Below are 25,065 nucleotides of genomic sequence, written 5' to 3' on the forward strand. Positions count from 1 at the left end.
AGGTAACATGGTTCACGAAAAGAAGATCTATAAGAGAATCATGTGTGTTTCCACTGGAAGTTTACTAAATCACTATGCACATCATATAAAAAAAAAAAAGATAATATTTATGTTACTTTACTGTAGGGGCTTTGCCAGAATAAGCTTACTCTCTACTTAATAACTTTAAGGTATTAACTTTAACTTAATAACGTTAATGGACTGATTATAGACTTGGTGTGTAAACTCCTAGTGCCTTGTTTTAACAAATGATAAAGCTATCCAATAATTATTAGTTGTCTTTAGAGAGACCTAGAGAATTAGGTAAGAAAACACCAGCTCCTCTAACCAGCCTGTAGCAGCTCACTCAACAACCTCCTATGGGACCTTCAGAAAAAGGCTGAAACTCAGATTCTGAAACAGATGTCAAATTTCCAGAACTCACGAAGAAACCAACAATCAATTACTTGGTCCAAAGAATATTAAGCAAATAAAGGTCTTTCTTTTTGCTTTTGTTTTCTCCAAATTTAAATTGAAAACCAGTATTTTTGGCGAGATCATAGAGTGATCTTGGACATCGGTTCAATTACTACCCAATCCCATTTGAAGACTATTGGGGATCCACTGGAATCTGTTCAGAGATAGGAAGCTTAGTGATTCAATTCCACTGAACATCTCCATAAAATAATAATGCTTGCTTTGAATCTGTGATTCGCAGATGTTTTTCATTTATAATATTTGAATTAAGACAAGCATTTACATCCTTCCTTTTCCAAATGCGATTTACATTTTAAATTCGTTAATAAGATAATAAATGGCGTTGCTACCAAATACAGGGTTGGCCATATTAATTGAGAGAGTCAAACTGGCCAGGCATGACACCATTTCAGTGGTTCCAGGACGATCTTCCCTAATAATACTATCCTGCCCACCCAAAGTCACCTGACTCTCCCCCTAATAACTATTTCTCCTCTGACTGACCATTTATCTGAAATGGGACAATTGAGAGTCATTTTTACTTAAAAACTTCGTCTCATTTTAAAAGGCAAATAGGTCTGAGAGAGGACGTTCGAACTCATATTATGTAAATCATTTACATCTCGACAAATATTCTTAAGATGCTTACTAAATGTGAGGCAACATTCAAAGCACTAGAGACAAGGAAAGGGGAAGGAATGTCCCTGCCCTCAAGTTACTCAGTCTAGTGGGGAAGAATCACATGCCCGTGAGTCAATGTAATGTAAGTTGATGTTGGCTATGAAGGAGCTGTCTGCCAGAAACAAAGGGACCTCATGAGTTGTTACACTCCAGTCTTCTTGAGTCAGAAATGCTTCAGAATGACTGACAGCTGGAGAATAAGTAGAAACCTACAGACACTGAGTGATAGGGGGTGGTGAAGGCAAGAAACACACGGAGGCGGGGACTGTGAAGGCACAGAAATCTACGCACATTTAAGGACAGAGCGGTGAAAACAGGTGAATTTAAAGAAGTCCAGTAAACCTGGAGTTTGGGGAACATTTTGAGAAATAGGAAGAGACATAATGGCACATTTTCTTTGATCCCTTACTAGGTTCCAGGTCCTGTGCTTTAGATCCGTTATGTCACTTGATCTCGGTGACAACCCCATGAGTTAGGTGATGTTATTATTCCCATTTTACAGATAAGGAGGATACAGCACTGAGAAGTTAAGTAGCTTGCCCAAGGTCACTGTGCTCATAAAGTCTCAGAGGTCGCTGAGCTCATAAAGTCTCAGAGACAAGCTTCAAACCTGGGGGTCTGCCAGCATCTTCTAAATGTAGGTTGCAAGAGAGGGAGGGTCGAGAAGCATAAAGTCATTGGAGGTCTTCAGAGAGATTGCAGGTGATCAGAACAGTGTGCCGAGCCCAGGTGCAAAGAAGTTCACCCACCTGTGCTTTATTTAAAGTCTAACCTACAAGGTCGAGTCAAAATGAGGGATAACTTAGAGAAAATGAAACGCTTCTTTCTTTCTGCTCATTTGGGCAGCATCTACTTCCAAAAAGGCACCACCCAGAGCTATTCAGGAGCAGAGTTAATCGCCTCCCTACCCATGGCTTGGAAGGACTTCGCCCCACGTCTTATGAAACAAAACCTATGGCCATTAGGGCCAGAACTCACTGTCCTCAAAGGGAATGGTAGAGCCTAATCACTATCTCACATCTCCGGTCATCAGTCAACACCCAACTGTCAGCTATCATGGGCCCTCTCTTGCTTCAACACCATCACTCTCAGAATGCATTCTGCTTCCTTGCCCCAGACTTTGCTTGCCTTCCCCCCCACCTCCCAAACTCTGCCGTTACATGCCCTGGAATCACAGCATCATAGCAAGAAAATTCCTTTTTACTCTCACCCCTCGTCTTGGGGCACCCCTTCCATGTCCTTGCCTTAACTGAAGCATCTGAGCATATGATATGGTATATCCACAGAATGAATATGAAGACCAAAGCAGACTTAATCCATAACAGATGCTTTTGCTTCCAAAGATAAATTGATCATAAAAATCAGGGGAAGGGGAAGGATGAAATTGCCCCAATCTTGACTGTCCCTTGTTCCAGAGGGAAATGCCAATCCTCGTGGTACATCCATTTAATGAGCACTTATGCACTAGGCACGGCACTAAACACGACCTTCAACTCTCACCACAAGCCCCTGAGACAGGAATATTCTCTGGGTCTCAGATGACCATGCCGAGGCTCCAAAAAGTTAAATTTGTCCCCAGGTCACAGAGCCACCTGAGTACAGGGTTGGGACTCCAATGACTTCACCTGCCATGTCTTCCTGTTACATTTTGCTGCATCGTTTAGGTAGGACCGCCGGGCCAGAGCTTAAGACCCTAGCCTTTTTAAGGAATAGAAGTATATCACGTATGTTCATGGAGTACATCACGAGCCAGTTTTTTCTAGGTCTTATTGAAAATAGTCACAGCAACTCCATTGTTGTTATTATTTCCTTTTTTTTTTTTTTTTTCCCAAGGAGGTAAGTAAGCCTCACAATGTCAAGGGCATTACTCAAGATGAGAGTATATCCACAAACCCCAGATTTTAACCCAGTGTCTTTGCAATCGTGTGACAATTACAGTATCAAAGCGAAGCCCCAAAGAAAGGCTTTGCAAAACTCTCCCCGTCCTTCCACCTTCCATCAGAACTGCTGAATCAAAGTCATGGCTGGCGGCCTGGGATGTTTGTATTTCAACATCCAAGAAGATATTACGTAGCCAGGTTGTATGGCATTTAGGAGCCACAGCCCTGCCCTCCGGGTCGGAGTTTCTGGTGGAGAGACATTCAAGATGCTCTTTTAATAAGCATTCTACATCAAAAACTATTTCGAATTATCTTGGATCCTGAACATAGCCTCCTATCCTTCCCGGATCCAGATAAATGGAGGCGGGGAGGAGACGAGTAAGACAGGTAAGTTCAAGTAAACTATCTGTCTTCCTGAACACATGGATAAGAAGGGTTATGCAGAGTCAGAAGGAAGTGTATTTAAGAACTACACACTTAAAGGAAGGTGGAGGGGGACAAAATGGGTGAAGGGAAGTAAAAGGTACAGGCTTCCCGTCTGGGAATGAATGAAGCACAAAAGAGAACTACACATTTAAGATGTATGTAATTTTTATAGTTCTGGTCCAGTATGAGCATTTACGTCAAGGGAAGGAAATAAGGAGGGAAAGAGGCAGGGAAGGAGCGAGGGAGGGAAGACGGGGACATTATCACTTTAGAATTTAATTAGCTGGGCAAAAAAAAAAAAAAAAGGGTAGAAAACTTGACGGGAAAGACAAAATGCGGAGGAAACAGAATAAGGAAGAGAGGAAACAAAAGAGACAAAGTTATAATGAGGTTCGGACTAGCATCTGAAATGTAACCAGCTCTTTTTCTGATGTACTCTAATTAGCTTGTCTTCGAATTGTGTTATTTGGGGTTTTGTTGCTTTTACGGGTGTGTGTTTTATTTTGAAGACATAGGCTTTGCTCTGAATGTCAAGGCAATTTCAGCTCCTGCAGGAGAAGGCAGCTGAATAGGTAGCAAGCAAAATATAGTCTCCATTATACTCAGCTAAAAAAAAAAAAAAAAAAAAAAAAAAGGAAAAGAAAAAGAAAGAAAGAAAAAGAACCCTCCGGGGAATTTGCATACTAGTCAGACTTTGGTGGCTACAGTGGGTGGTTCCGGCTGAGAGGCAGCTCTATTCTTAGATGTCTGAGCAGGAGGATGGAACTCGGTCACTGCTGCTATAGGACCTTTAGTTAGTTCTTTTAATGGGGTACACCTGTCAGGTCAAATTTCCCCAAATTGCGTAAAAGACGATTGTAATCAGATATGTCATCCTGTTTTTTTACGGTGAATCTCAAAACAGGGCTGTTTCTGTCGGTAAAGTACTAAAGCTGTGGCCTTTCCCTTTCCTTAATGAGTGTTTTTTTTTTTTTTTTTTTAAGGAGGAAGAATTTTTTTTTTTTTTATTTTCCTCCCCATTCTTTTTGCCAATAAAATTTTATTACAAGTGAATATATTTTCCTCAAGGTAAAAAATAAATAAATAAATAAATAAATAAGATGCCTTTTTCCTTTCAGTAACAACATGATGGGGCTGGCTTTCTGGTTGTGTGACCCTTAAATACAATCTAAGCAACATGAAGGATTAATTTATTCTGTCCTAAGGCAAGTCTTTGGTGCCTATTCCAACATATTTTGTACTTCGATACATTTGTAGCTTAAAAGCCCCAAAGAGGGGCGCCTGGGTGGCCCAGTCGGTTGAGCATCCGACTTCGGCTCAGGTCATGATCTCACAGTTTGGGGGTTCGAGCCCCGCATCGGGCTCTGTGCTGACAGCTTGCTCGGAGCCTGCAGCCTGCTTCAGATTCTGTGTCTCCTTCTCGCTCTCTGCCCCTCCCCCGCTCATGCTCTGTCTGTCTCTCAAAAATAAATAAATGTTAAAAAAATTAAAAAAAAAAAAAAGCCCAAAAGACAGTGAGGCTTCCAATAATAAGCCTTTCCTACCAGGGATGGGAGCTCAGTCTTTAAAAAAAATTTTAAAAATTTATCAGAATATTTATGTAAGTGTTATAAAATAGATTTCTTTAGTTTTAAATTCTTTTAATGTTTATTTATTTATTTTTGAGAGAGACAGAGCACAAGTGGGGGAGGGACAGAGAGAGAGGGGGACAGAATCCAAAGCAGGCTCCAGGCTCTGAGCTGGCAGCACAGAGCCCAACACAGGGTTCGAGCCCACGAACTGTGAGATCATGACTTGAGCCGAAGTCGGATGCTTAACTGACTGAGCCACCCAGGCTCCCCAAAAATAGCTTGCTTTTTTATGTTTTCATTTACGTTTCTACACCCACGGCTTCAGGAAAGCCTGCAGCCTAACAGGCTTTGCTTTCATTATCTGGAACTCTGACTCAGAATTAGGAAAAGATGAGAAGTTCCCCAAACAGCACTTTTATTGAGGCCCCTTTACCCACACTCTCTTAAATCCTGGGCCACCTAAGCAAAAACATATGTGAAGAGAGCAAATGAGCACATTCTCTAAATGATTCTAAATGGGTGCCCAACGCTTCATCGTTTTGTCATTTGACCATCGAACACGTTGAATTAGCTCCTGGGGGAGCTAAAACAAAAGGCTTGGATCCATTATATGAGGCCCAATTAATTTATAAATGAGTGATATTACAAGCGAACTTTCTGGACTCAGAGAGCAGCTCAGGAGAAACATAAAACCGCCCTTTACCGGGAGAAAAATGAGGAACACGTGTGATATTTGGACCTTAAAAAATATGAAGGTCAAGTGTCCATGAGATGGAGATAGATGATATTGGTGTTTGATGGATTGTTTTGGTGTGCACAGTCACACTGAGTGTTCTTTTTAAAGATTCTAGTTGTTTTTCAAAAAGATACTCTGGGAATTTACTTAAGTATGTATATGAATAGAAGAATACAGATGGAGAAAGAAAATTGCTCTTCATAAAATGAAGACTGAGAAAGACTCAGAAATGTATGAAAACAATGGTTTCGGAAGGTGGCTCAGTTGGTTGAAGGTCAGACTCGGGCTCAGGTCTTGATCTCCGGGTCTGTGAGTTCGAGCCCCGCGTCGGGCTCTGTGCTGACGGCTCAGAGCCTGGAGCCCGCTTCGGATTCTGTGTCTCCCTCTCTCTCTGTCCCTCCCCAACTCGTGCTCTCTCTCTGTCTCTCAAAAATAAAGGTTAAAAAAATTTAAAAATACATAAAAAATAAAACAATGGTTTCTGGGACTTTGAGATTTCATACATTAATAAGAAAAATCTCTATCATTAAGAGGGCATGAAACATACAGGCTCAGGGTAAGGAATAGTTTTTGTTGTTATCGTTGTTTTTAAACCAAAGGCATGTGTCTTCACGAAAAACTCCCTGCGTGGCCCTTTTCACTTTTCCATTAGCAGAGAGGGTAAAAGATAAAAATAAATCAATAATAATAATAATAACAATAACACCCTGGCTAAATAGCAGCCCCTGAACTAAATGCTTAAAATATTAACTACTTGGCAGGCCAAAAACAGTGTCAGCTATAAATGAAGCAAATCTTGTCTCCTTTTATGAGGATGCATATAAGAGCTCATGTGACTAATATCACAACTGGTTAGCGATAGCATTTTTTGGTATATTCTTAAAATTATCTTCTGAGCATTCAGCTTTCCATATGGAGGAAATTAGTTACAAAGTAACGATCAAAATTACCCCACGGTTACTCTCAAAAAGCAGACTAGAAATCAAAAGAATGAAGATTAACCTCATCAATTTTGAGACAAGTTCGTCACCAAAATAGTAAATTTCACAAACAGCAAATTTTTCCCCATAAAATCTGAGTCCCCACTTGACTCAAATCGGCTGTGTGTCACAGCCTTCTGTCTGTAAAGGAGTGTCCCAAAGCCAACTCTGACAGTGGACATTAAGTGGTACGTTGGGTGAAGCCTTCAATGAAGATAGGGTGTTTCATTATGCCTTGATGTTTCATGTGATGAAGATTAAGGATTTCGGATGCCCTATGAAAACAAACTTTGCGTAGCTGCTGGCACTTCCCAACTTACCCAATTCAGGCAGCTGAATGTCTAGATCTTGCCAGCACCCAAGTTGACCACCAGTCCCCTGTTGTACGCTAGACCCTGGGTCTTGACCCCACTGAAAGATAGGGGACTGTCCAAGAATGGGGAATGGTGTTCCTGTATCATGACCATGTGTGACCTCTGCCTCAATGGGAAGTCCCAGGCTGAAGACGGTCTTCTAGGGCTGAGGCCAGGTAGGGCCACTCCGGGATGCCTGGTGCTCCCCAGTTCTTGGGATTTGGCTCCGTTCCCATCATGCAGAGTCAGTGTCAGCTACTAGATAGGACCTTCAGGGTGGAGGGACATAGCTGGTAACCTCGGACTAGTTCATTTTGGTTCCTGTGTTTCCTCTTTGCAGTATGCACATAGGTCCCCAACAGGTATTAGACCCTGGAACCCTTCGTTCTTCAGAGGAGACGCTGTACTCATGGGAGCTAGCGGGCCAAGTAGGTGGTGAGGCCCGAACAGTGCTGACTTGACTGCAAAGCACAGCCTGGGTATTGCATTCCCTTCATTTTATATTTTTCACGAGGAGGGAACAATCTAGGTTAATCCAAATTTAACATGGATTGCCCAATTGTTCCCTTCCTGGCTGGGCCAAATACTCCCACACATACGACACTTTCTGCTGAATATCTGATTTCAGACTACATCTTAGGTTTTCTTAAGAATGGTAAAATTTGATGTCATGAGCCATAGTTAGGTTAAAAGTCGGATTTAAATATTTTGGTGAGCACATTCATGATGGTCTTTAATTGCTTGCACACAGTTTGAGTAGAGTCAGAAAAGAGAAAAAAAAATGCATACTTGGTTCAGATTTTAATTCTTCTATACGTTACCCAACACATCTAAGTGTAAGAAAACTGAGAAAAAATGTCTCCTTAGTCTCACTTATCCCTGAACAGTGATTTATTGTAATAAACACTAATTCAGGAGGCTGATTTGATTATTCTAATCACCAAAAAACCTAGCGAATTTTTTAATTAAAAAAGGGGATGAAAAGACAGTGACTATATAACATATTGCTTCCACCGATGACATTTATCTGTAAGAAATGCACAGTATTTAATATTAGTAACCGTATAAATGTCCCCCAAGGTTCACTGAATCTGTGATCTCCCCACCACCCCCTACCAACCTGCCCCCAAGCTATTTTATATGTGCCCGGACACCTTGTAACAACCTGGGCATTCCTCTGCTTTTTTTCCTACCTAAAACAGTTGCTTGGTGGTTAAGGTGTTTACGTCTTTCTTGTATGCTGTGCTCTCAAGCATTAAGAATTCAAATTCATTTCACTATAGAAACAAGAACCAAAAGTCCCCAAAGGCGATCATAGGCATGAATTGAACCCAAGAGGTATAATATTTGCCCAGTATTCGGTTTCACCATTTCTTCTTCCAGAATTATCCTCTGACAACATCTTAGGTGTGGTACACACGACAGATCACTCAGAAGTTAACTGGGGCCAATTTCTTTAACCCACAGGGACAGCACCAGGTTCGTCTGTATCTGCTGTATCACTTAAGTCTCTTTGAGAATTAATAATCCCCGTGTACTGGCCCTTCACAAGTTCCATAGAACTTTTTCTATGGTAGGGTGTGAAATCATATTTGTTACTCTGATTAATTACCACCCAATGCCACTCCTTGCCAAAACCTGTTGTTTAACTGATTCAATCATGAGAAAGCTTTTTGTGACTAGGGTTAAGTTCATTTTTAAGGGGTTTACATCTGAGATTTAGCTTCTAGAATCCAGTTGGAAAAGACCCAAATTACTACCAAGAGATTCAAGAGACAATTCCTTATTTTCTTGTGTTACAGATGGATGAGCACACTCTAAAAGTCACTGCTTCTGCCAGTTCTCCAAGCCTTTCCCCATGTACAGAATACATGGAATCAGAACAAGCTTTGGGGGAGAAATCAAGGATGAAGTTGAAGTCACATACGTTGGTGGCTATCTATCCATCCTATAACATTATTACCAGGCATATATACAAATTACTAAATATTTCCGAAGTGACAAGGGTCTTTCCTTAGAGATCATAAAGCCTTCACCCTCTTGTAGGTAACACAGGGAGACCTGGAGGTTAAGAGACTGAGAAGTCATACAAGACATTAGTGGCAAAACCAACAGAGGAATCCGGTCACCATGAACTCCTGTTCCACACTTGGCTTTCACAGAGCTGCTATCTCACTGCCTCCGCCCTTGGGTCCTCTGTCCAGGCTTTGTCATGAATATGATAAGGAAAGGGCTAAAATAATATGATCATCGGTGTTTTCACAACGTACATAATATATGATATTTTTCCATAGGATCTTCTAATTCTCTTTCCCAGGCTTCAAGATCAACTCTGCTTACGGCTTCTTGTTTTATTCAAAAATACTTGTTCTGGGGGCACTTGGGTGGCTCTGTCAGTTGACTGTCCATCCCTTGATTTGGGCTCAGGTCACGATCTCATGGTTTGTGGGATGGAGCCCCAAGTCGTGCTCTGCACTGACAGCATGGAGTCTGCTTGGGATTCTGTCTCTCCCTCCCTCTCCGCCCCTCCCCTGCTCATGCTCTGTCTCTCAAAATAAATAAATTTAATATATATATATAGATAAATAAACTTAATAAACTTTATATATATATACACACACACACACACACACACACACACACACATTTGTTCTAAGTAAATTAATAACACCCATGTTATAAGGTATATATCCAGAGTCACTTTTTAGTTTAGCCTCTCCAAGATAATTTAGTGACACTGATCCACCAGCTAATTTTTTAAACAGATAATGTTCACCAAAGTGAGAACATACCGCTTTATACTTCTATCCAAATACCTCCAGGAAAATGCCCAAGAGCGCGCTCTATTCTCTACTGAGGTAATAACCAAGGAGGAAGGGGCCATAAAAGAAAACCAATAGTCCTCATTACTTCTTTTTAATTGTTTAACTTTATTACTGTTGCACCATTTATACAATTACATATAATTTCAATGCATCCATTGTACATTTTTTTGTTTTTTTTTTATTTTTATTTTTTTTTCCATTTTCCAATGAGCGGTGTGTTGGTGCCTGTGACACAGAATGGAAGAGAAACCAGAACTGCAATGAACGCAGACTTTTTTTTTTTTTTTTTTTTCATTTCCACTGACCAATAAACAGAACTACAGGTGCACCCAACCACGGACATGCATTAACTCGTCATGAGAAATCTAGGGAGGCTAAGTAGGATGAGAGAATGTTTGTTACTCCCAAAAATACCTGGGGAGGAAGAATGGAGTCTTGGCATCGAGATACGTGTGGACAGGCTAAGAGGGCTGTCTGAAAGTTGGCATTCATCCACAACATTAAAAAAATATCAAAATAAGAAAAGCTGTAAATCAAAAAGAAAAACACAGAAAATACTGCTTTCCGAAAGATCTGATTGCCTTGGCCCTGTGGGCAGAATCAAACGCATCACTCCCAACCCCCTTGCAGAAGACAAGATATTCGGATCTTAGCGGCGGAGTGCCTGTGACAGCAGTTCAGGTACAAAAATTGTACTGTACTTTCAGACATTGATCTTTAAAATCCAGGACTGATTGGTAAAGTTGACTGAAGGTATATTAGATATTTCCCCACAAAAATACTATTTGGATTCTCCCCACCCCCTCCCTCCCTCGATGGGACAACATCCTTTTTTTTTTTTTCTTTAATCTTGGGCAATACATATCATTACTTCGGATTTGAAACGAGTTAGTATAGGAGAGAGAGAGAGAGAGACAGAGAGAGAGAGACACAGAGAGAGAGAGACAGGCGGTGGAAGCAGACTCGGTTTCCATAGGCTGTCCTTGTTACTCCTTGACTGCTACGGTTTGCTCAGAGCTGGCGGGCGCCTCGGCCGCCTTGACCTCGTCCGCGGGGGCTGCGGGGGCCTGGGCCTTGGCCGTGGAACTGGGTGCTTCCGTGGCTGCGGGGCTCTCCTTGGACGACGGCGCAGCCTCGGTGCTGCTGGGTTTTGAGTCTGAAGCCGGGGCCCCGTCACTTTTCGTCTCCTGCGCGGCAGGAGCTGCGGGAGCCTCAGTCTTGGTGGGTTCCCCGGCCTCCTTGCCCTTGTCGTCGGCCTTGGCCTCCGCGGGCGCCTCGGGCTCCGCGGCCTTGGGGGCGTCGCCGGCCGCGGCCGCGGGCTCGGGCTCGGCGGCCTTCGGGGGCTCGGGCTTGCCCTCGGCCACCGCCTCCGTCTGCTCGGGCTCCGCCTTCGGGGCGTCTTCCTTGGCCGCGGCCGTGTCTTTGTCGCCTTCCTTGTCTTCGGGCTTGCCGGCCGCGTCCTGGCCATCCTTGTCCGGCTTCTCCTCCTTGCCCTCCTTCACCTCTGTGGTCTCGGCGGCCGCCTGGGCCTCGTTCTCCTTCGGGGTTCCCTCCTCTTCGGTGCCTGCACCCTCGGCCTTCTTGTCTTTGTCCTTGGCCTTCTCATCATTCACATTGTACCCCTTCTTCTTCTTGCTCAGCTTGCCTCCCATCTTGGAGTTCTGTAACACAGCACAACACGACACAACACAGAAGCGTTACTGGTGGCTCCTGAGGGAATGGCTTTGCGCACCTCCCCACCCCTGACCTGGCGGGCTGAAATCCTAACCCCGCGCCCTGAGACGATGGCACCAGGAGGTGGGGCTTCTGCGAGGCGATTAGGACCCGAAGGTGGGGCCCTCGCGGGTGGGACTGCAGACGGGACCCCCACGTGGCTCCCCAGCCTTTTCCCCACGTGAGGAGCAGCCAGGGGACCAATCACGACCAGTCAGAAGCGGGCTTTCCCTTCACCACACCTGCCTGCACCCCCACCTGGGACTTCCCAGCCTGCACAACTCTGAGAAAGAACCTTCTATTTACGAGCCACCGGGTCTGACTGTTTAGCAGCCAGCATGGACCAAGATGCTTCTCAGTAGGAAAACTAAAAAAAGCTTCCGTTTACAAAGGAAACAGCTCCGGACGCTACTGAACTGTGCACTTTATTCCTTAAGTTTATTTATTTATTTTGAGAGAGACAGTGAAAGCGTGAGCAGTGGAGGGGCAGAGAGAGAGGGAGAGGGAAAATCCCTCGCCGTCAGGGCAGAGCCCAGCCCCGTCTGAAGAGTCCCACACTTAACCGCCTGAGCACCCCCCCCCAAGCACCCCAGAACTGTACCCTTTAAGACAGGTTACTGCAGTCAATTTCATATTTTGCCACAGTTAAAAATGACAAAAAAGTGAATCTGAAAAAGAGCCCAGTTAGAGAGTGTCTGGTTGCAGCAAGTAGAGGAAATAATAAACCGAGATCAAAGAATCCGTGATGAAACGCTAAGCGTGTCCATCGAAAAGAGAAGGGGCGCAGTATTTGTTTCTTGTCTGCTTTCCGACGTCCAACGCAAACACTAGTGAACGCTTGTGTACAAAATGGCAGAGGCAGCCAATTTATCTTATTTTAATTTGTTTCTAACGTGTATTTATCATTGAGAGACAGACACAGAATCGGAAGCAGGCTCCAGGCTCTGAGCTGGCAGCACAGAGCCGGACCTGGGGCTCGAACTCCAGCTCACAAACCGGGAGATCGTGACCTGAGCCGAAGTCGGACCCTTAACCACTGAACCCCCCAGGCGCCCCCAGAGGCAGCCATTTTAGATCCATAGTGCAGCCCCGAAGAGGCTCCATAATCTTAAAATACTTGCCAGAGAAATGGCACAGCTGTAATCAAGCACAAATGACAAATTCCTAGAAAAGAATCTCAAACTAACAACTCTTCTCCAACGAAGCTATTCAGCTACATGCTCACATCGGCACACACATCTCCAAAGACAAGCAGCATGTGGCCTTTCTGATTATCAAGCGGGACCGGTTAAAGGAAAACTACCACCCAAGAAATGAAAAGCCTACGTAGTGTCTCTAATTATATTTGCTTTGTCAGTTGTTCCAGACTTGTATTCATTGCTTTTCCAGGTATTTTTGGCTTACATACTTCCATAGCAATATGAAAATGGCCTTCATTATCAATTATCATAATCAATAACCTGATTAGAATTCCAACTAACTCAATGGTCATTAACAGGCTTTTTCACTCCGAGTGAAGTCCCCAACTTCCTAGGGGCTTTTGATTCTGGCCTCAGAAGCTGTGATTGTATTTGAACCCTCAATTTTTCTTCCCTAGTATGAAAGCAAATCCAAATAAATAATAAATTATAAATGTACAAATAAATTCAGTCTAGAACCATTGCCAGAAATAAGCGGGCATGCTATTTTTTTTCAAGTGCATGTTTATGCCATCATATATCAGTGGGAACCCACTGACCTGTTGCTCTTTAGAGGAAATTTGGTTGCTTTTCTTTGATGAAGCATGGAAAAGATTGAATGTACATGTATTCTTCAGTCCTCACCATTAAGAAAAGTCCAGGAGAGAGAAGGCTTTGCCCTGGGCACCAGCGGAGGCAGAATTAGAACATTCTTGTTGCCCAGTCACCTTTTTTTTTTTTTTTTTTTTTTTTTTTGTCATTAATGTCATCCATTTAGAACAGAAAATTTTATTCCTTACACTTCTTGGAATCGTAATTCATGACCGTGAAATAATCTACATTTATCTTATTTCAAAGCAGGGTGTTGGGTAGGAGAGTGCTATGCTTTGGTCAAAATTCGTCTCTGTCTGCTCATTTCCACTCTATATGTGAATTTCCTGTCTGGAATGCATTTAATGGTTGAAGGAGGGAAAAAGCAATAAGCTGAAAGATGACTAAAATAATGTTCCTAGTCTGAAGGAAGGGCTTTATTATGTTATGAAAGAAAGAATTTATCTTATGTAGCTTTAAAAAAAAAAAAAAAAAAAAAAGAATGGCTTTTGGTCATGATCCACTTCGGATATCCAATGGGATCTATTTGACTTAATTTTTGGTTATTTCTCCCTCAGAAGTGGGGGCAAACATATAGGGTAAAAATACAATTAAACCCACTCTAATCTCCTAAACAACCACAAAGCAATAAGTGAAAACATAAAGAGATAAGTTGGACTAGTGTCTTAAGTTGTCGTTTACAACTCTTTCATTGAGTTCTCAATTAGCCAGTATGCAGGAATGTCAAAATAATTTCAGCTCTGATATTTCAAGATCTATTCTGGTTCATTAGGTTAGAGCTAAGAAATGGAAAACCTGACAGGCCTGCCTTTTCTATATATTCTCCAATTCTATCATAGAAACCTATACGCCAATTTAGAAGTCACAGAATAGAAGACAAAGTGGAAATGCGGTGTGCATTCTGCACATAACATAGGGGTGCCTCTTTTTGACATACACAGCATGAAATTCTATATAGCTATCCCCAGAGGCTTAAAGCTATGTTGGTCTACAAACCTAAAATCTGTGTTACTAAAATTGGTTTTCTGAAACACAGGGCCACTTTCTATTCTTTAAACCCAGCTGTGATTCATTTCTGGGCAGGAAATGAATGTACATAATCAAGTTGTAAGAAAGTCTCCAACCCTATTTGTTTTTCAAACACAAAGTTAATAAATGCCCCTACATTTTGCTAATTTTCTTACATTAGTTATAGTGGGGTATCAGAGGGAGGCTTATAGAATCCACCAGAACCCTGGAAAAGCAGGGAAGTCTGGTTATTTCCCAAGACCACAGGGGTGAAAACCTTGCATATGCCGAGGGGTAAATTAAAATTACAGTTTAAAATCTAACGGTTTCCTGCGTGTCGAGCACAATCCTAATCCTAAACACATTACGAGATTATTTTATTTAACCTTCTCAATAGTACCACAATGTAGTAAGTATACCATTAGTATCCTCTTACCCATATGGAAATTCTAACTAACAGAGGTCATGGGGCAGGACTAGAAGCAAAAGCCAAATCCAGCATGTAAGGTGAGAAGGCACCATCCAAGAGGTCAGAGGGAAGTTCATGAGCAAGCTTCTCACGGGACAGAGCTCATCTCAGGAATGTTACCCACCCTGGGTCACAAGGTTGGTGCCGACGTGGGGTGACTCAGAACTCAAGATGTTGTCAAGATAATGATGAAATTCTGAACTTCAGATACTCTCTGCCCATAAACTTTTCATCACCCCATTTGTCAGTGGGGCTTTGTATCAGTATCCTTAAAAAAATAAGGAGAGCAGTGGGTATGCGTTTTAATTACTTCTCTCATAGTTTTCATTCTAATTTTGAGAGAAATCAGTTGCTGTAGCAAGTTGTGAGTTGAAACATCTAAGCTATAAAAAAAAAAAAGCAGTTAAAATAAAAAATCAGCAGCAAATAATCCCCCTTGGAAATGATTTAAACCTCAATCTGAGCTACGGTGAAGGCTAAGCCTACCTTTGCATTTCTCCACATCTGGAACATTCACTAGCCATTAAAAACTCAGACCAATGCTGATGCACTGAACTGACCTCATAGTGTGGATACAATAACCAGACACTTAAGTTGATCTCTTACCAGAGTTGTCCTTTAAAATTACAAGACAATTCGATGTCACCGGGGCCAAAACTACACGCTAACGGCTTCAACGTGGCATAGAAAATAACTAGCGGCCAACAACCGAAGAGACTGCACTGTGTTAAATCTGGAAAATCCTGTACAAGAATTATTTCACGGAGTGCCCGCATGTTGCGTCATGGGTGACTCCTAAGATGTTGCTAATGAATCCCAACTCCTCAGCACACCTGCCCTGAATCCTTGCAAGTCACTTAACCTCATTGTCCTTCCATTTCCTCTACAGAAAAAAATAAAAAAAAAATGTCAACCTTCGGGGAATTTCGTGTGAAGCATCGGTATAACGTTTGACATTTCATGGGCCTGCAAGAAATGTTAAATTCCCTTCCCCGTCATTTAATTTTGCGATTCCTAGCTAGGTCTGTGCTTGTAAACCCCACGAGAACAGTAGAACATGGGCTCCACACACACAGGCACAGTAATCAAAAGACGATTTAACAATATTTTGAAATGTCACCAAGAAGATGTTTGGGATGTGCGTTTCAAGCTTGCTCTTGCCGACCGGGTGGATGCGGAAAAGAAGTTGGTGCACCTATCTCTTGTCATCATGCTGCTGAGAGTAAATTTGTCTACTCTTTGGATGTGAATGTTCTATGCACTTAAGATTCTCAAGAGGTTACAAGTCTTTTTAAAAACATCAACAGTCTGTGATAGCAAGAAACTATTTTCTAGACAGAAGTAAAAATTATAGACCGGTCACCAAATCTAATGACTCGTAATTTGAGCTGGGTACCAGAGCGACCACGGAAGAAATATTATTTCATCTTCCTACCATCTATTCATCATTTGTTCCAAGGAAACAAGGGAAAATTCCGTTTCGGTCATCGGGATGAAGGCAGACCCCAAATTCTGCAGTTAAAATTCATTTATTGCCTATAATACACGTGGAAGGCCAAAAACCTGATCGACACCTTAGCGCAGCTAATAAGCTAAACAAATTGCTTAGGAGGGAAGGTCACACTGTCAAATGCCCCCCTTTTTCCCAGCATTCTGTGGAGGACTTTTTTTCTTTTACCAAGTACCAACACTTTCATACTTTTAAGGTCCTAACATGGTGTTTGAAATCTCCCACAGCTGTCCTGTGACTTACTCCCCAATAAAAGCAAACCTCTCTCTAGTTAATTAATCCCACGTGGCTATAAACAAATATTCCAGAGAATTCAAGTTCTGCTTGTTGGTGAAAAGAGGAGAGAAAGGGTCACTCTAGCACAGTTCGCTGATCAAAGCAACTGACACGTTTCTTTGTTGGCAGCTAATGACTTTTCCTAATAAATGACCGTGTATACTCATGAACTTCCATGAAAATTCCAAAGGTGTGTTTCTCTAACGTCTTCAAGCGGATGAAGGCACGTGAAAGAACAACTCCCTAGCTAGGCAGGCAAGGTAAGATGATGGGTTCAGGCCTCAGAAATAGGTACATGAAGTAAAGTAATAAATGGCCTAAAAATTAGATTGTAATTCTTTCTCCAAACATCCTGTTGAATCTTGAAGCTGACAAGCCCTTTTTTTATATAAAACAAAATCCTGCTTACAAGCTCATGTTCAACTATGAAGTTGAAGACTATACATATCTATAAAGAAAAGAAATGTGACCCCATATATCGCCACTATAGCAAACCTTAAAAAAATGATTCTGACTCTTGACAGCTTAAATTTTACATAAAAAAAAAAAAAATTTGTTTGGGGGATTAAGGGCAAGAAATAATTTGAAAGGTTATGTTGTAGTCAACATACTCTAATAGAGATGATCTCCCCTACAAGGTTCTCCCAAGTCTTTGTTCCTTTCACTCCAGAGAGCCTATCAGGGAACGTGGAAGATGCTTCTTAGCCATTCAAATCACCTAAGTCATGTTTATTTTGTACACACAACCCTCAGGGCACACCGGGTCAAAATCACCTCTGTACAGAGCTGAATTATCACTTAATTTCATTAAGTAACAATTCTTACAAACGCTAATATGATCAGCGGGTCCAGAACTTTCCTGATGGGCACTCACATTTTTTTCTTACCTTAAAACAAACCAGTCTACCATCAGCATAGCCTCCTAGCCTCCTGAGTTAAAATCTGGTCTTTCATTTTGAGACAATGAAGGCAGAAGGGCTGAGGACAAAATGTCACTTAGAAAAAGGTTAAGTAAGTTATAAATCTTTTAAGACGCGTCAAAAACAAGCCCCCTCGCACTCAGTATGAAAGTTTGCTAAAAATGGCAAGCACGCAGAGTGCTGGTCCCAGCTGTCAATAATTTGCTTAAGAGTCTGAGCAAATCACCTTCCCCTCTGGGTCTCAAATTTCCTATTCAGTAAAATGAAGATATTTAAAGTTCGTGCTCTTGGTGGGGAAGGTGGAAATGTGTGCATATATTTTATGAAGGCTTGTGACACTAACAAAATGCTATGTGTGTGAAAAATGGGTTATGATCAGTGCTATGGTCGGAATGCTTGTGTCCTCCCCCAAATTCGTAAGGTGAAAGCTCATCTCTGAGGTGACAGTATTAGGAAGCAGGACCTTTGGGAGGTCCTGGGCATGGAGCCTTCATGAATGGGATAGGTGCCCTTATAAGAGACCCCACAGAGCGCTTCAGCCCCTCCCACCGCGTGAGGACAGAGGAAGAAGTCGGCACTAGGCCCCAGAGCCCAATTATGCTACACCCTGACCTTGGAATTTTATTGCCTCCAGGGCCGTGAGAAATAAATTCCTGTTGTTTATAAGTCAGCCAGTCTATGATACTTTCTTATAGCAGCTTGAACAGATGAAGGCCATCAGTAAAGCTCTATATTCCTGCTAATTATTATCATAAAAACTTACACACCACCTTGCACCCTGAAGACTGACATCCAGTTGGTTTCCTGCTATACTTGGATTTCTTTGTAGATATAATTAATGTACGATAAATGTTCAGTACCTTCAACACACGTGAAACTTGTTAAAAGTTAGAAATAAAAACTTACAAAACAACATCCAAGTATTGACCAAAAAACATTTTCTGATGTTTTCAATTACACTTAGGATATGTTTTCAGAATAATGCGTCAGCTCCGTTAAGTAATGAGTGGGGGCAGAACTGAACCCTGAAAACACTTCGGATGAAGACGTAACTGTCAGAAAAATTACGCTTCGTTAGTTTTGCTCATGCAGAACTACCTCATCGCGTTGTGTTTATAGAAGACGCTCAGTTGTTTCCCTTGACCTACTTTTGATGGGTCATCTACCAACCCTTGGTGGTCCTGCTGGCCAAGACGTGCCCTATGCCAAACTCTAAGAAGAAGCACTTCCTAGAAACAATCAAACGCTAACCATCTCCCCTTTTATGCAATGCTAAGAATATTTTAAAACTATCTTTTCAATAGAATTTAAGTCAATCTATGGAAGATCCATCACAGGCCCCTGAAGCTAACATGACTTGCAGTTGACTGTTGGTTGAGGAAAACCATGTGGGAAGACTTCTCAGGTTCAATTTGCTACAACAGTATATCCACCTAAAACTCAAAAGCAAAAGTCAGTGACTTAAATAGAACAATAGTGACATCGAAGGATTACTAAGCCTCAGAAGCCAAATTAAAACAATTTCCTTGTCCCATCCTATATCCTGTGAGAATCATTTAAATATATAAGTCAAGGGCTCCTGGCTGGCTCAGTTGGTAGAGCATGGGACTCTTGATCTCAGGGTCTTGAGTTCAAGTCCCATGATGGGTATAGAGTTTAGTTAAATAAATTATATATATATTATATAATATATGTATATTATATATATATTATATATGTGATAATAATATATTATGTATATTAAATTTATAGAAATATACATATATATTAAAATTCAGTTAGTTATGGAAGACTATTTAAGTAACCAGTTTCCTGCATATAAAAAAAAGCATTTATAAAACAGAAACTTGCACCAGGTGGAAATTATTCTCTTGCCACCACCATGGGGAAAAAAAGTAACTTGAATTTTATGGAAAAGGGTAGAATTCTTGAGACAGAATAAATATTAAGATAGTCCAGTACCACAAAAGTGGTCTGAATATTGCTAAAGTTGAAGGTTGTAGCTGAGGACTCATTCTCTTTTCCTTCAGACTTGAGAAGTCTGAAGAGCTTAACACACAAACACTTACAATCACTTACACCACTTACTTTGGGTAGAACCATTTTTGTTTTGTGTTTGAGCACAGAAATATGGGATATTTCTTTCAAGGAAAAAAAATTCAATTTGTTTATAAAGGTCTGTATTTTTTCTGAATTTTCTTATGTGTTCAGAACCTCATTAAACAGTTTTATCTAAGAAATCTCTCATGAATTGTTTTTTTTAATTTTTTTAATGTTTTTATTATTATTTTTTTTTTCATTTTATTTTTTTTGAGACAGAGAGAGACAGAGCATGCGCAGGGGAGGGGCAGAGCGAGAGGGAGACAGAATCAGAAGCAGGCTCCAGGCTCTGAGCTGTCAGCACGGAGCCTGACACGGGGCTCGAACTCACGGACTGTGAGATCATGACCTGAGCCGAAGTCGGACGCTTAACCGACTGAGCGCCCCAGGCGCCCCAGGTGTTGTTTTGTTTTGTTTTACTTTTTTAGTCAAGCAGGAATTCATTTCTACATTTATTGTCAGGGACAAATGACACAAAACAAAATTAGGACGGACGCATCAACTTTTTACAAAGCTACAGAAAGCAACATTTTACAAGACTTTGTTGGGAGTTTGTAAGTTGAGAAAGAGTTCAGGCCAGTTACAGGTTTTAAATGCCAACTTTGCTTTGGGAGGTCATGGTCGGCACGAGGTCATGGTGACTTGAAAACAGTAAGGGCAAAGATTCACTATGTTCACATAAAAGAGAGAGCAAGGGCAAGAGTGAGGAGAATGAGATCAGAGAGGAAGTTTCTTATTTTGAATCAAGTCTCTCCGCCCTCGCTCTACCACTTCTGAAAATCTACTCCTCCAGCGGATCCAATCTTTATCTGCATCTTTTTTACTCATGGAAACCGCAGCCAGCTTTTCTAGCAAGATACCTTCCGGGCACCCAAGAATGAGAGTATCTAGCTGTGTAAGGTTTCTACCTGGACTCCACGGTGAGTGGCATTTTGAATCAGGGAGCCCATGAAAATAGTTTCTCTGTTCTCCAATGCTCAGAAAGGGGCTCAGTTTGGGTGCGTGGAGCCCTTGAGCTGACTTGCTGCTCAGTCCTCCCCATAGACAGAAGACATTCTCCCTCTTCTAGAACTGAGGCTCTCAAATCCTCTGGCTCCTACCACGCGAAAACACAGGCCCTGACCCCCTGCCTTTGGTTTTAGTAAAAAAAAAAAAACAACAAAAAACTAGCAATGTTTTAAAACATAGGAAGGCACAGCCCTAGTTACCTGGATAGAATCTAATCGATATTTTCGCCATTATGGAAGTTGTTCCTATAGTCACCGTAGGGTTTCTGGGAGCTCTCATTTACTCTTTCCTTTCTTCAGACCCTGAACTAAAACACTTACTAAAGAGTCTGGTTGGGTGCAGATGAGAGAGGAAAGGAGAAATGTTGGGTCAAAAGGGGTTCTGAGTAAGAGAAGCAAAGAAGCACTGTCACGACCGACTTTGAGATTTCAGTCCTTTGAGGCCACCGATTGTCGCTCGTCCCCCACTCCCTCCAAATAGCTTTCAAGAACCCGTCTGCATCTTGGTAGCGAGCAAAATTACTGGCCATTAAGTATTAGTATTTATCTTAGCCCACGTATTGAATTTTCGATGTCTCGATTTGCACAGGGCCGCCCCTTACAATTGTTGAATCTTCGTTTCAGTAATCCTCGGTTGGTCAGTATCCATTAGCGTCGCCCCAGTCTTTGGAACAAAACTGCAAGCCCCAGTTACAGCAGTGCCGCTCTTCAGAAAATGCAGCCTTGCATAATGACATAGTTTCCGGGCATTCGCTACCCCCAAACCCCGGGGGATTACATGCACTGTGTTCTCTCTCCAACCACTACATACTCCACAATGTCACCCACTTGCATTTCTTACTAATATGTTCGCGTTTGTGTCACTACGTCAGTGAACACCACCACAAGTCTGTGACAGGGAAAATCACTGGTATACTTAACTGGTATATACAACCAGACCACACCAAACCAAAAAAAAAAAAAAAAAGACTAATATAGAATTTCTCCCATATGATCTAAAAGTGACTATATTTACAACTTCACATGCTATTCCTATTTATGTCTTCTTTCTCTGTGCTAATAATATCTAGGCACCTCCTATACAAGACGTACAAAGGTCCCATCCATTGCCAAGACTTTTATTCTGAAAATGCAAATCTGGATTAATTAACCATTTCATCTCCAACCAGGAGAACCGAGTTTTTTTGTTGTTGTTTTGGTTTTTTTTAATTTTTTTTTTTTAACGTTTATTTATTTTTGAGACAGAGAGAGACAGAGCATGAATGGGGGAGGGTCAGAGAGAGGGAGACACAGAATCTGAAACAGGCTCCGGGCTCTGAGCTGTCAGCACAGGGGCCCGATGCGGGGCTCGAACTCAGGGACCGCGAGATCGTGACCTGAGCCGAAGTCGGCGCTCAACCGACTGAGCCACCCAGGCACTCCGAGAACCGAGTTTTTAAGGATGACATCAACCAGATTACAATGAGGATGACTCCACGCACGTAGCAAAACGCAACATGAATGAATATGCCACGGCAGGTGTCACAGGCTGGGGCGTTATTCCCGGTTTGATTGCTGCTTCATGATATGATCAAGACCAAGTAGAATCTCCTTTTGATTCTGTTTCCATTTCAGAATCAGAAGAAAATACATCTGCTTCACACAAATGCTGAGAACGAATCAGTGCTTCCTGCCACGGTTAAATGTGTGGCCAGAGTATATTAACGGTACTCTTGAACAAGTAATTATCACTCTGAATTCAGGGCTGCAAAGCTCCCACAGGTTTATAAGCAACGCAATCCATGATTGATTTTAAGGTAACCTGCAAAGTTAGAACTCATGAATTGTATCTGCAGACAAACTCTTCACCAGACCAACTGGGTTTATAATTACTGCGGCCTAAAAAAATACCCAAGTTACTGGTTAGCTGAAGCAAATATTAGGGTAAGAGAAAAGGGGGTGAAATTACCTTTAAGAAAGAATTTACAAGAGCACCGGGGTGGCTTAGTCGGTTAAGCATCAAGACTCCATGATTTCAGCTCAGGTCATGATCTCCCTGTTCCAGAAGGGGCCTCACACTGGGGCAGGGCCTGCTTGGGATTCTCTCTCCCTCCCTCCCTCCCCACTGCTCATGTGTGTGCGCTCTCTCTCTCTCTCTCAAAATAAATAAACAAACATTAAAGAAAAAGAATTTATAAAGAATGAAGAAACACGACATATTCAAAAACTATATTCGATAAGAACAGATATGCCCCAATATGCAGTGGGGCGCCTGGGTGGCTCAGTTGGTTGAACATCCGACTTTGGCTCAGGTCATGATCTCCCAGTTCATGGGTTCAAGCCTCGCATGGGGCTCTCTGCTGTCAGCACAGGGCCCGCTTCGGATCTTCTGTCCCCGCCTCTCTCTGCCCCTCCCCTGCTCACACTTTCTCTCTCAAAAATAAATAAAACATTAACAAAAAAAAAAAAAAAAACTTAAAAAAGAATCCAACATGCAGAGTGGCCTCGAGAACTTCAAATGTTCAGAAATTATTCTAGAAGAGACAATCTTAATAAGAAAAGAACTGTTTTGAGGTGGGTTCAAGTAGGAGCCATGCACAGAGACAAGTGAACCAAAAAACCTCCTCTCGTCTAGCAGGAGAGAGACGACATACAGAGACAATTAAAATGAGAGTAAGCTAAGTGTTACAAGAGGGTGAAAAACCATACTTTTCCCAGAAGAGATAACCTTTAGTTGGAGCAAGGGCATCAGGAAAGTTTGATAGAGGAGATGGGGTCTGAGATGGTAGAAATATCAAAAGTATTTATGCACATAGTACTTACTCTTACTGTATATTGACTCATTAACGGTCTCATCCATCCTATGGAGAAAGAATTCTTATTACTACCCCCACTTTTCCCTGAGGAAACCAAGGCGTGTTGTGGGTCAATAGCTCACCTAAGATCGTACAACCATTCCTCTGGAGGTGTTGGTGTGAACCCAAGCACGCTGGCACTTACATGAGGTCTCGACCGTCATGATAACCTCCCCGGACAGATAGCTACACTATCTATAGATGAAGACAAGAAAGCAGAAAGTCCAGTTAAGATTGTAAGAAAACCCTCTTGACATTGAGGAGACAGGTGAGGATGTATTTACCTGGAGAGAGGGATGATGGAATATAAATCTATAAGGCTGTCTAATAGAATGTTTGTATTCAAATGGCAGAAAGTAGGAAAGCAGCTCTTAGAGGAGTCGCAAAGGGGAAAAAAGTATACGTCTCAGAAGGCGAAGGAAGAGAGGGTTTCAGGAAGCAGTTTGGCGGGTCTGCATGCTGCTGCAAAAAGGCCAAGAGGGAAATTGTGTGACTCGATCTGGGGATAAGTTGCCCACTACTGACTCTGGAGTGACTCGGGTGGAGGAATGAAGATACAGGTCTCTCAGGAAGGGCTCACAGAGCGTAAGAGGAGCCAGGAGAGATATCCACAACGGTCAACAGAAAAGAGCGTTGCTACAGTAAAGGCAAAAGCCAAGACGAGAACTTGGAATGTTGTCAAGACAGAGTTTGTAAGGGTTTGGAAGAAGAGAAAATACATATGGGAAGAGAGGAAGAGACAAAGAAGGAAGAAAGAAATGAAAGGAGAAACAGGAAGGAGAAATCACTGATTATTCAAGGTTCCGGAAGACTCGCTCAGAAAGTAAGTCAAAATTGGGCTTGGTAAAGCTTGCTTACTTACTATACAGATGGGGAGGGAGAGAAAGGAGTGAGGGCAAGTCCAAGGCCAGTGGCGTGCCCAGACTCAGCATCCACATCCCTCTCTTTCAAGTGAATACGGTCAACTCCGACTTATTCCGGAACAAAGATTCACTACGATCTCAACAGGATCTCTCTGAAGGGCATGTTAACTCATGAGCATTTGAAATAGTTGTTTACCTTTTAGTATTCTAGGTCTTTATTTTTCTAGTTATTTACCGTATCACTTAGCTTCTTTCATATTACAACACTTAGGATTTCTCAAGCACACAGAGAAAAAAGGACAACCATTTCATCAATTAAAGTGTTAGAGGATGAACACAGTGACCAATAAACCTGGAGAGGTCTTATCGGAAAACAATTTGATGTGCACAAGTTAAAGCAAATAGGTTCATCACATTATATATAAAAGGCTTGGAAATAAGGGAAGGCACATTTGGTCTCTAGACCCTTATTCTCAATGTAAATATAAAAAGGGCATTCAGTCTTAAGAACTACTTTGCTACACTTATTCTTTCCTGATCATGCAATCTGGTCTTGGTCTTTAATAAGCCATCCATCTGTATGATCCTTGCTTAGCCCTTGTATATTCTGTTGTATTGTGCAGGGAGCTTTAACAGTAACACAGCTCTAGTCTTACTGGAGCATTGA

General features: G+C 42.0%; 1 protein-coding gene across 1 annotated transcript in view; it reads right to left on the bottom strand.

Annotated features, from left to right (window-relative positions):
• Window positions 1-9,993: 9,993 nt before the first annotated feature.
• BASP1 (brain abundant membrane attached signal protein 1) overlaps window positions 9,994-25,065 on the bottom strand; it is a 55,644-nt gene continuing 40,572 nt past the window's right edge. The window contains exon 2 of the mRNA XM_042952886.1: window positions 9,994-11,569. Coding sequence (XP_042808820.1) covers window positions 10,895-11,560 — 666 coding nt within the window. The 5' untranslated portion in view covers window positions 11,561-11,569 and the 3' untranslated portion in view covers window positions 9,994-10,894. The remainder of the gene's footprint in view (window positions 11,570-25,065) is intronic.

This window comes from Panthera leo, chromosome A1, assembly GCF_018350215.1.
Source record: "Panthera leo isolate Ple1 chromosome A1, P.leo_Ple1_pat1.1, whole genome shotgun sequence".
In the NCBI taxonomy this organism is placed as follows: Eukaryota; Metazoa; Chordata; class Mammalia; order Carnivora; family Felidae; genus Panthera; species Panthera leo.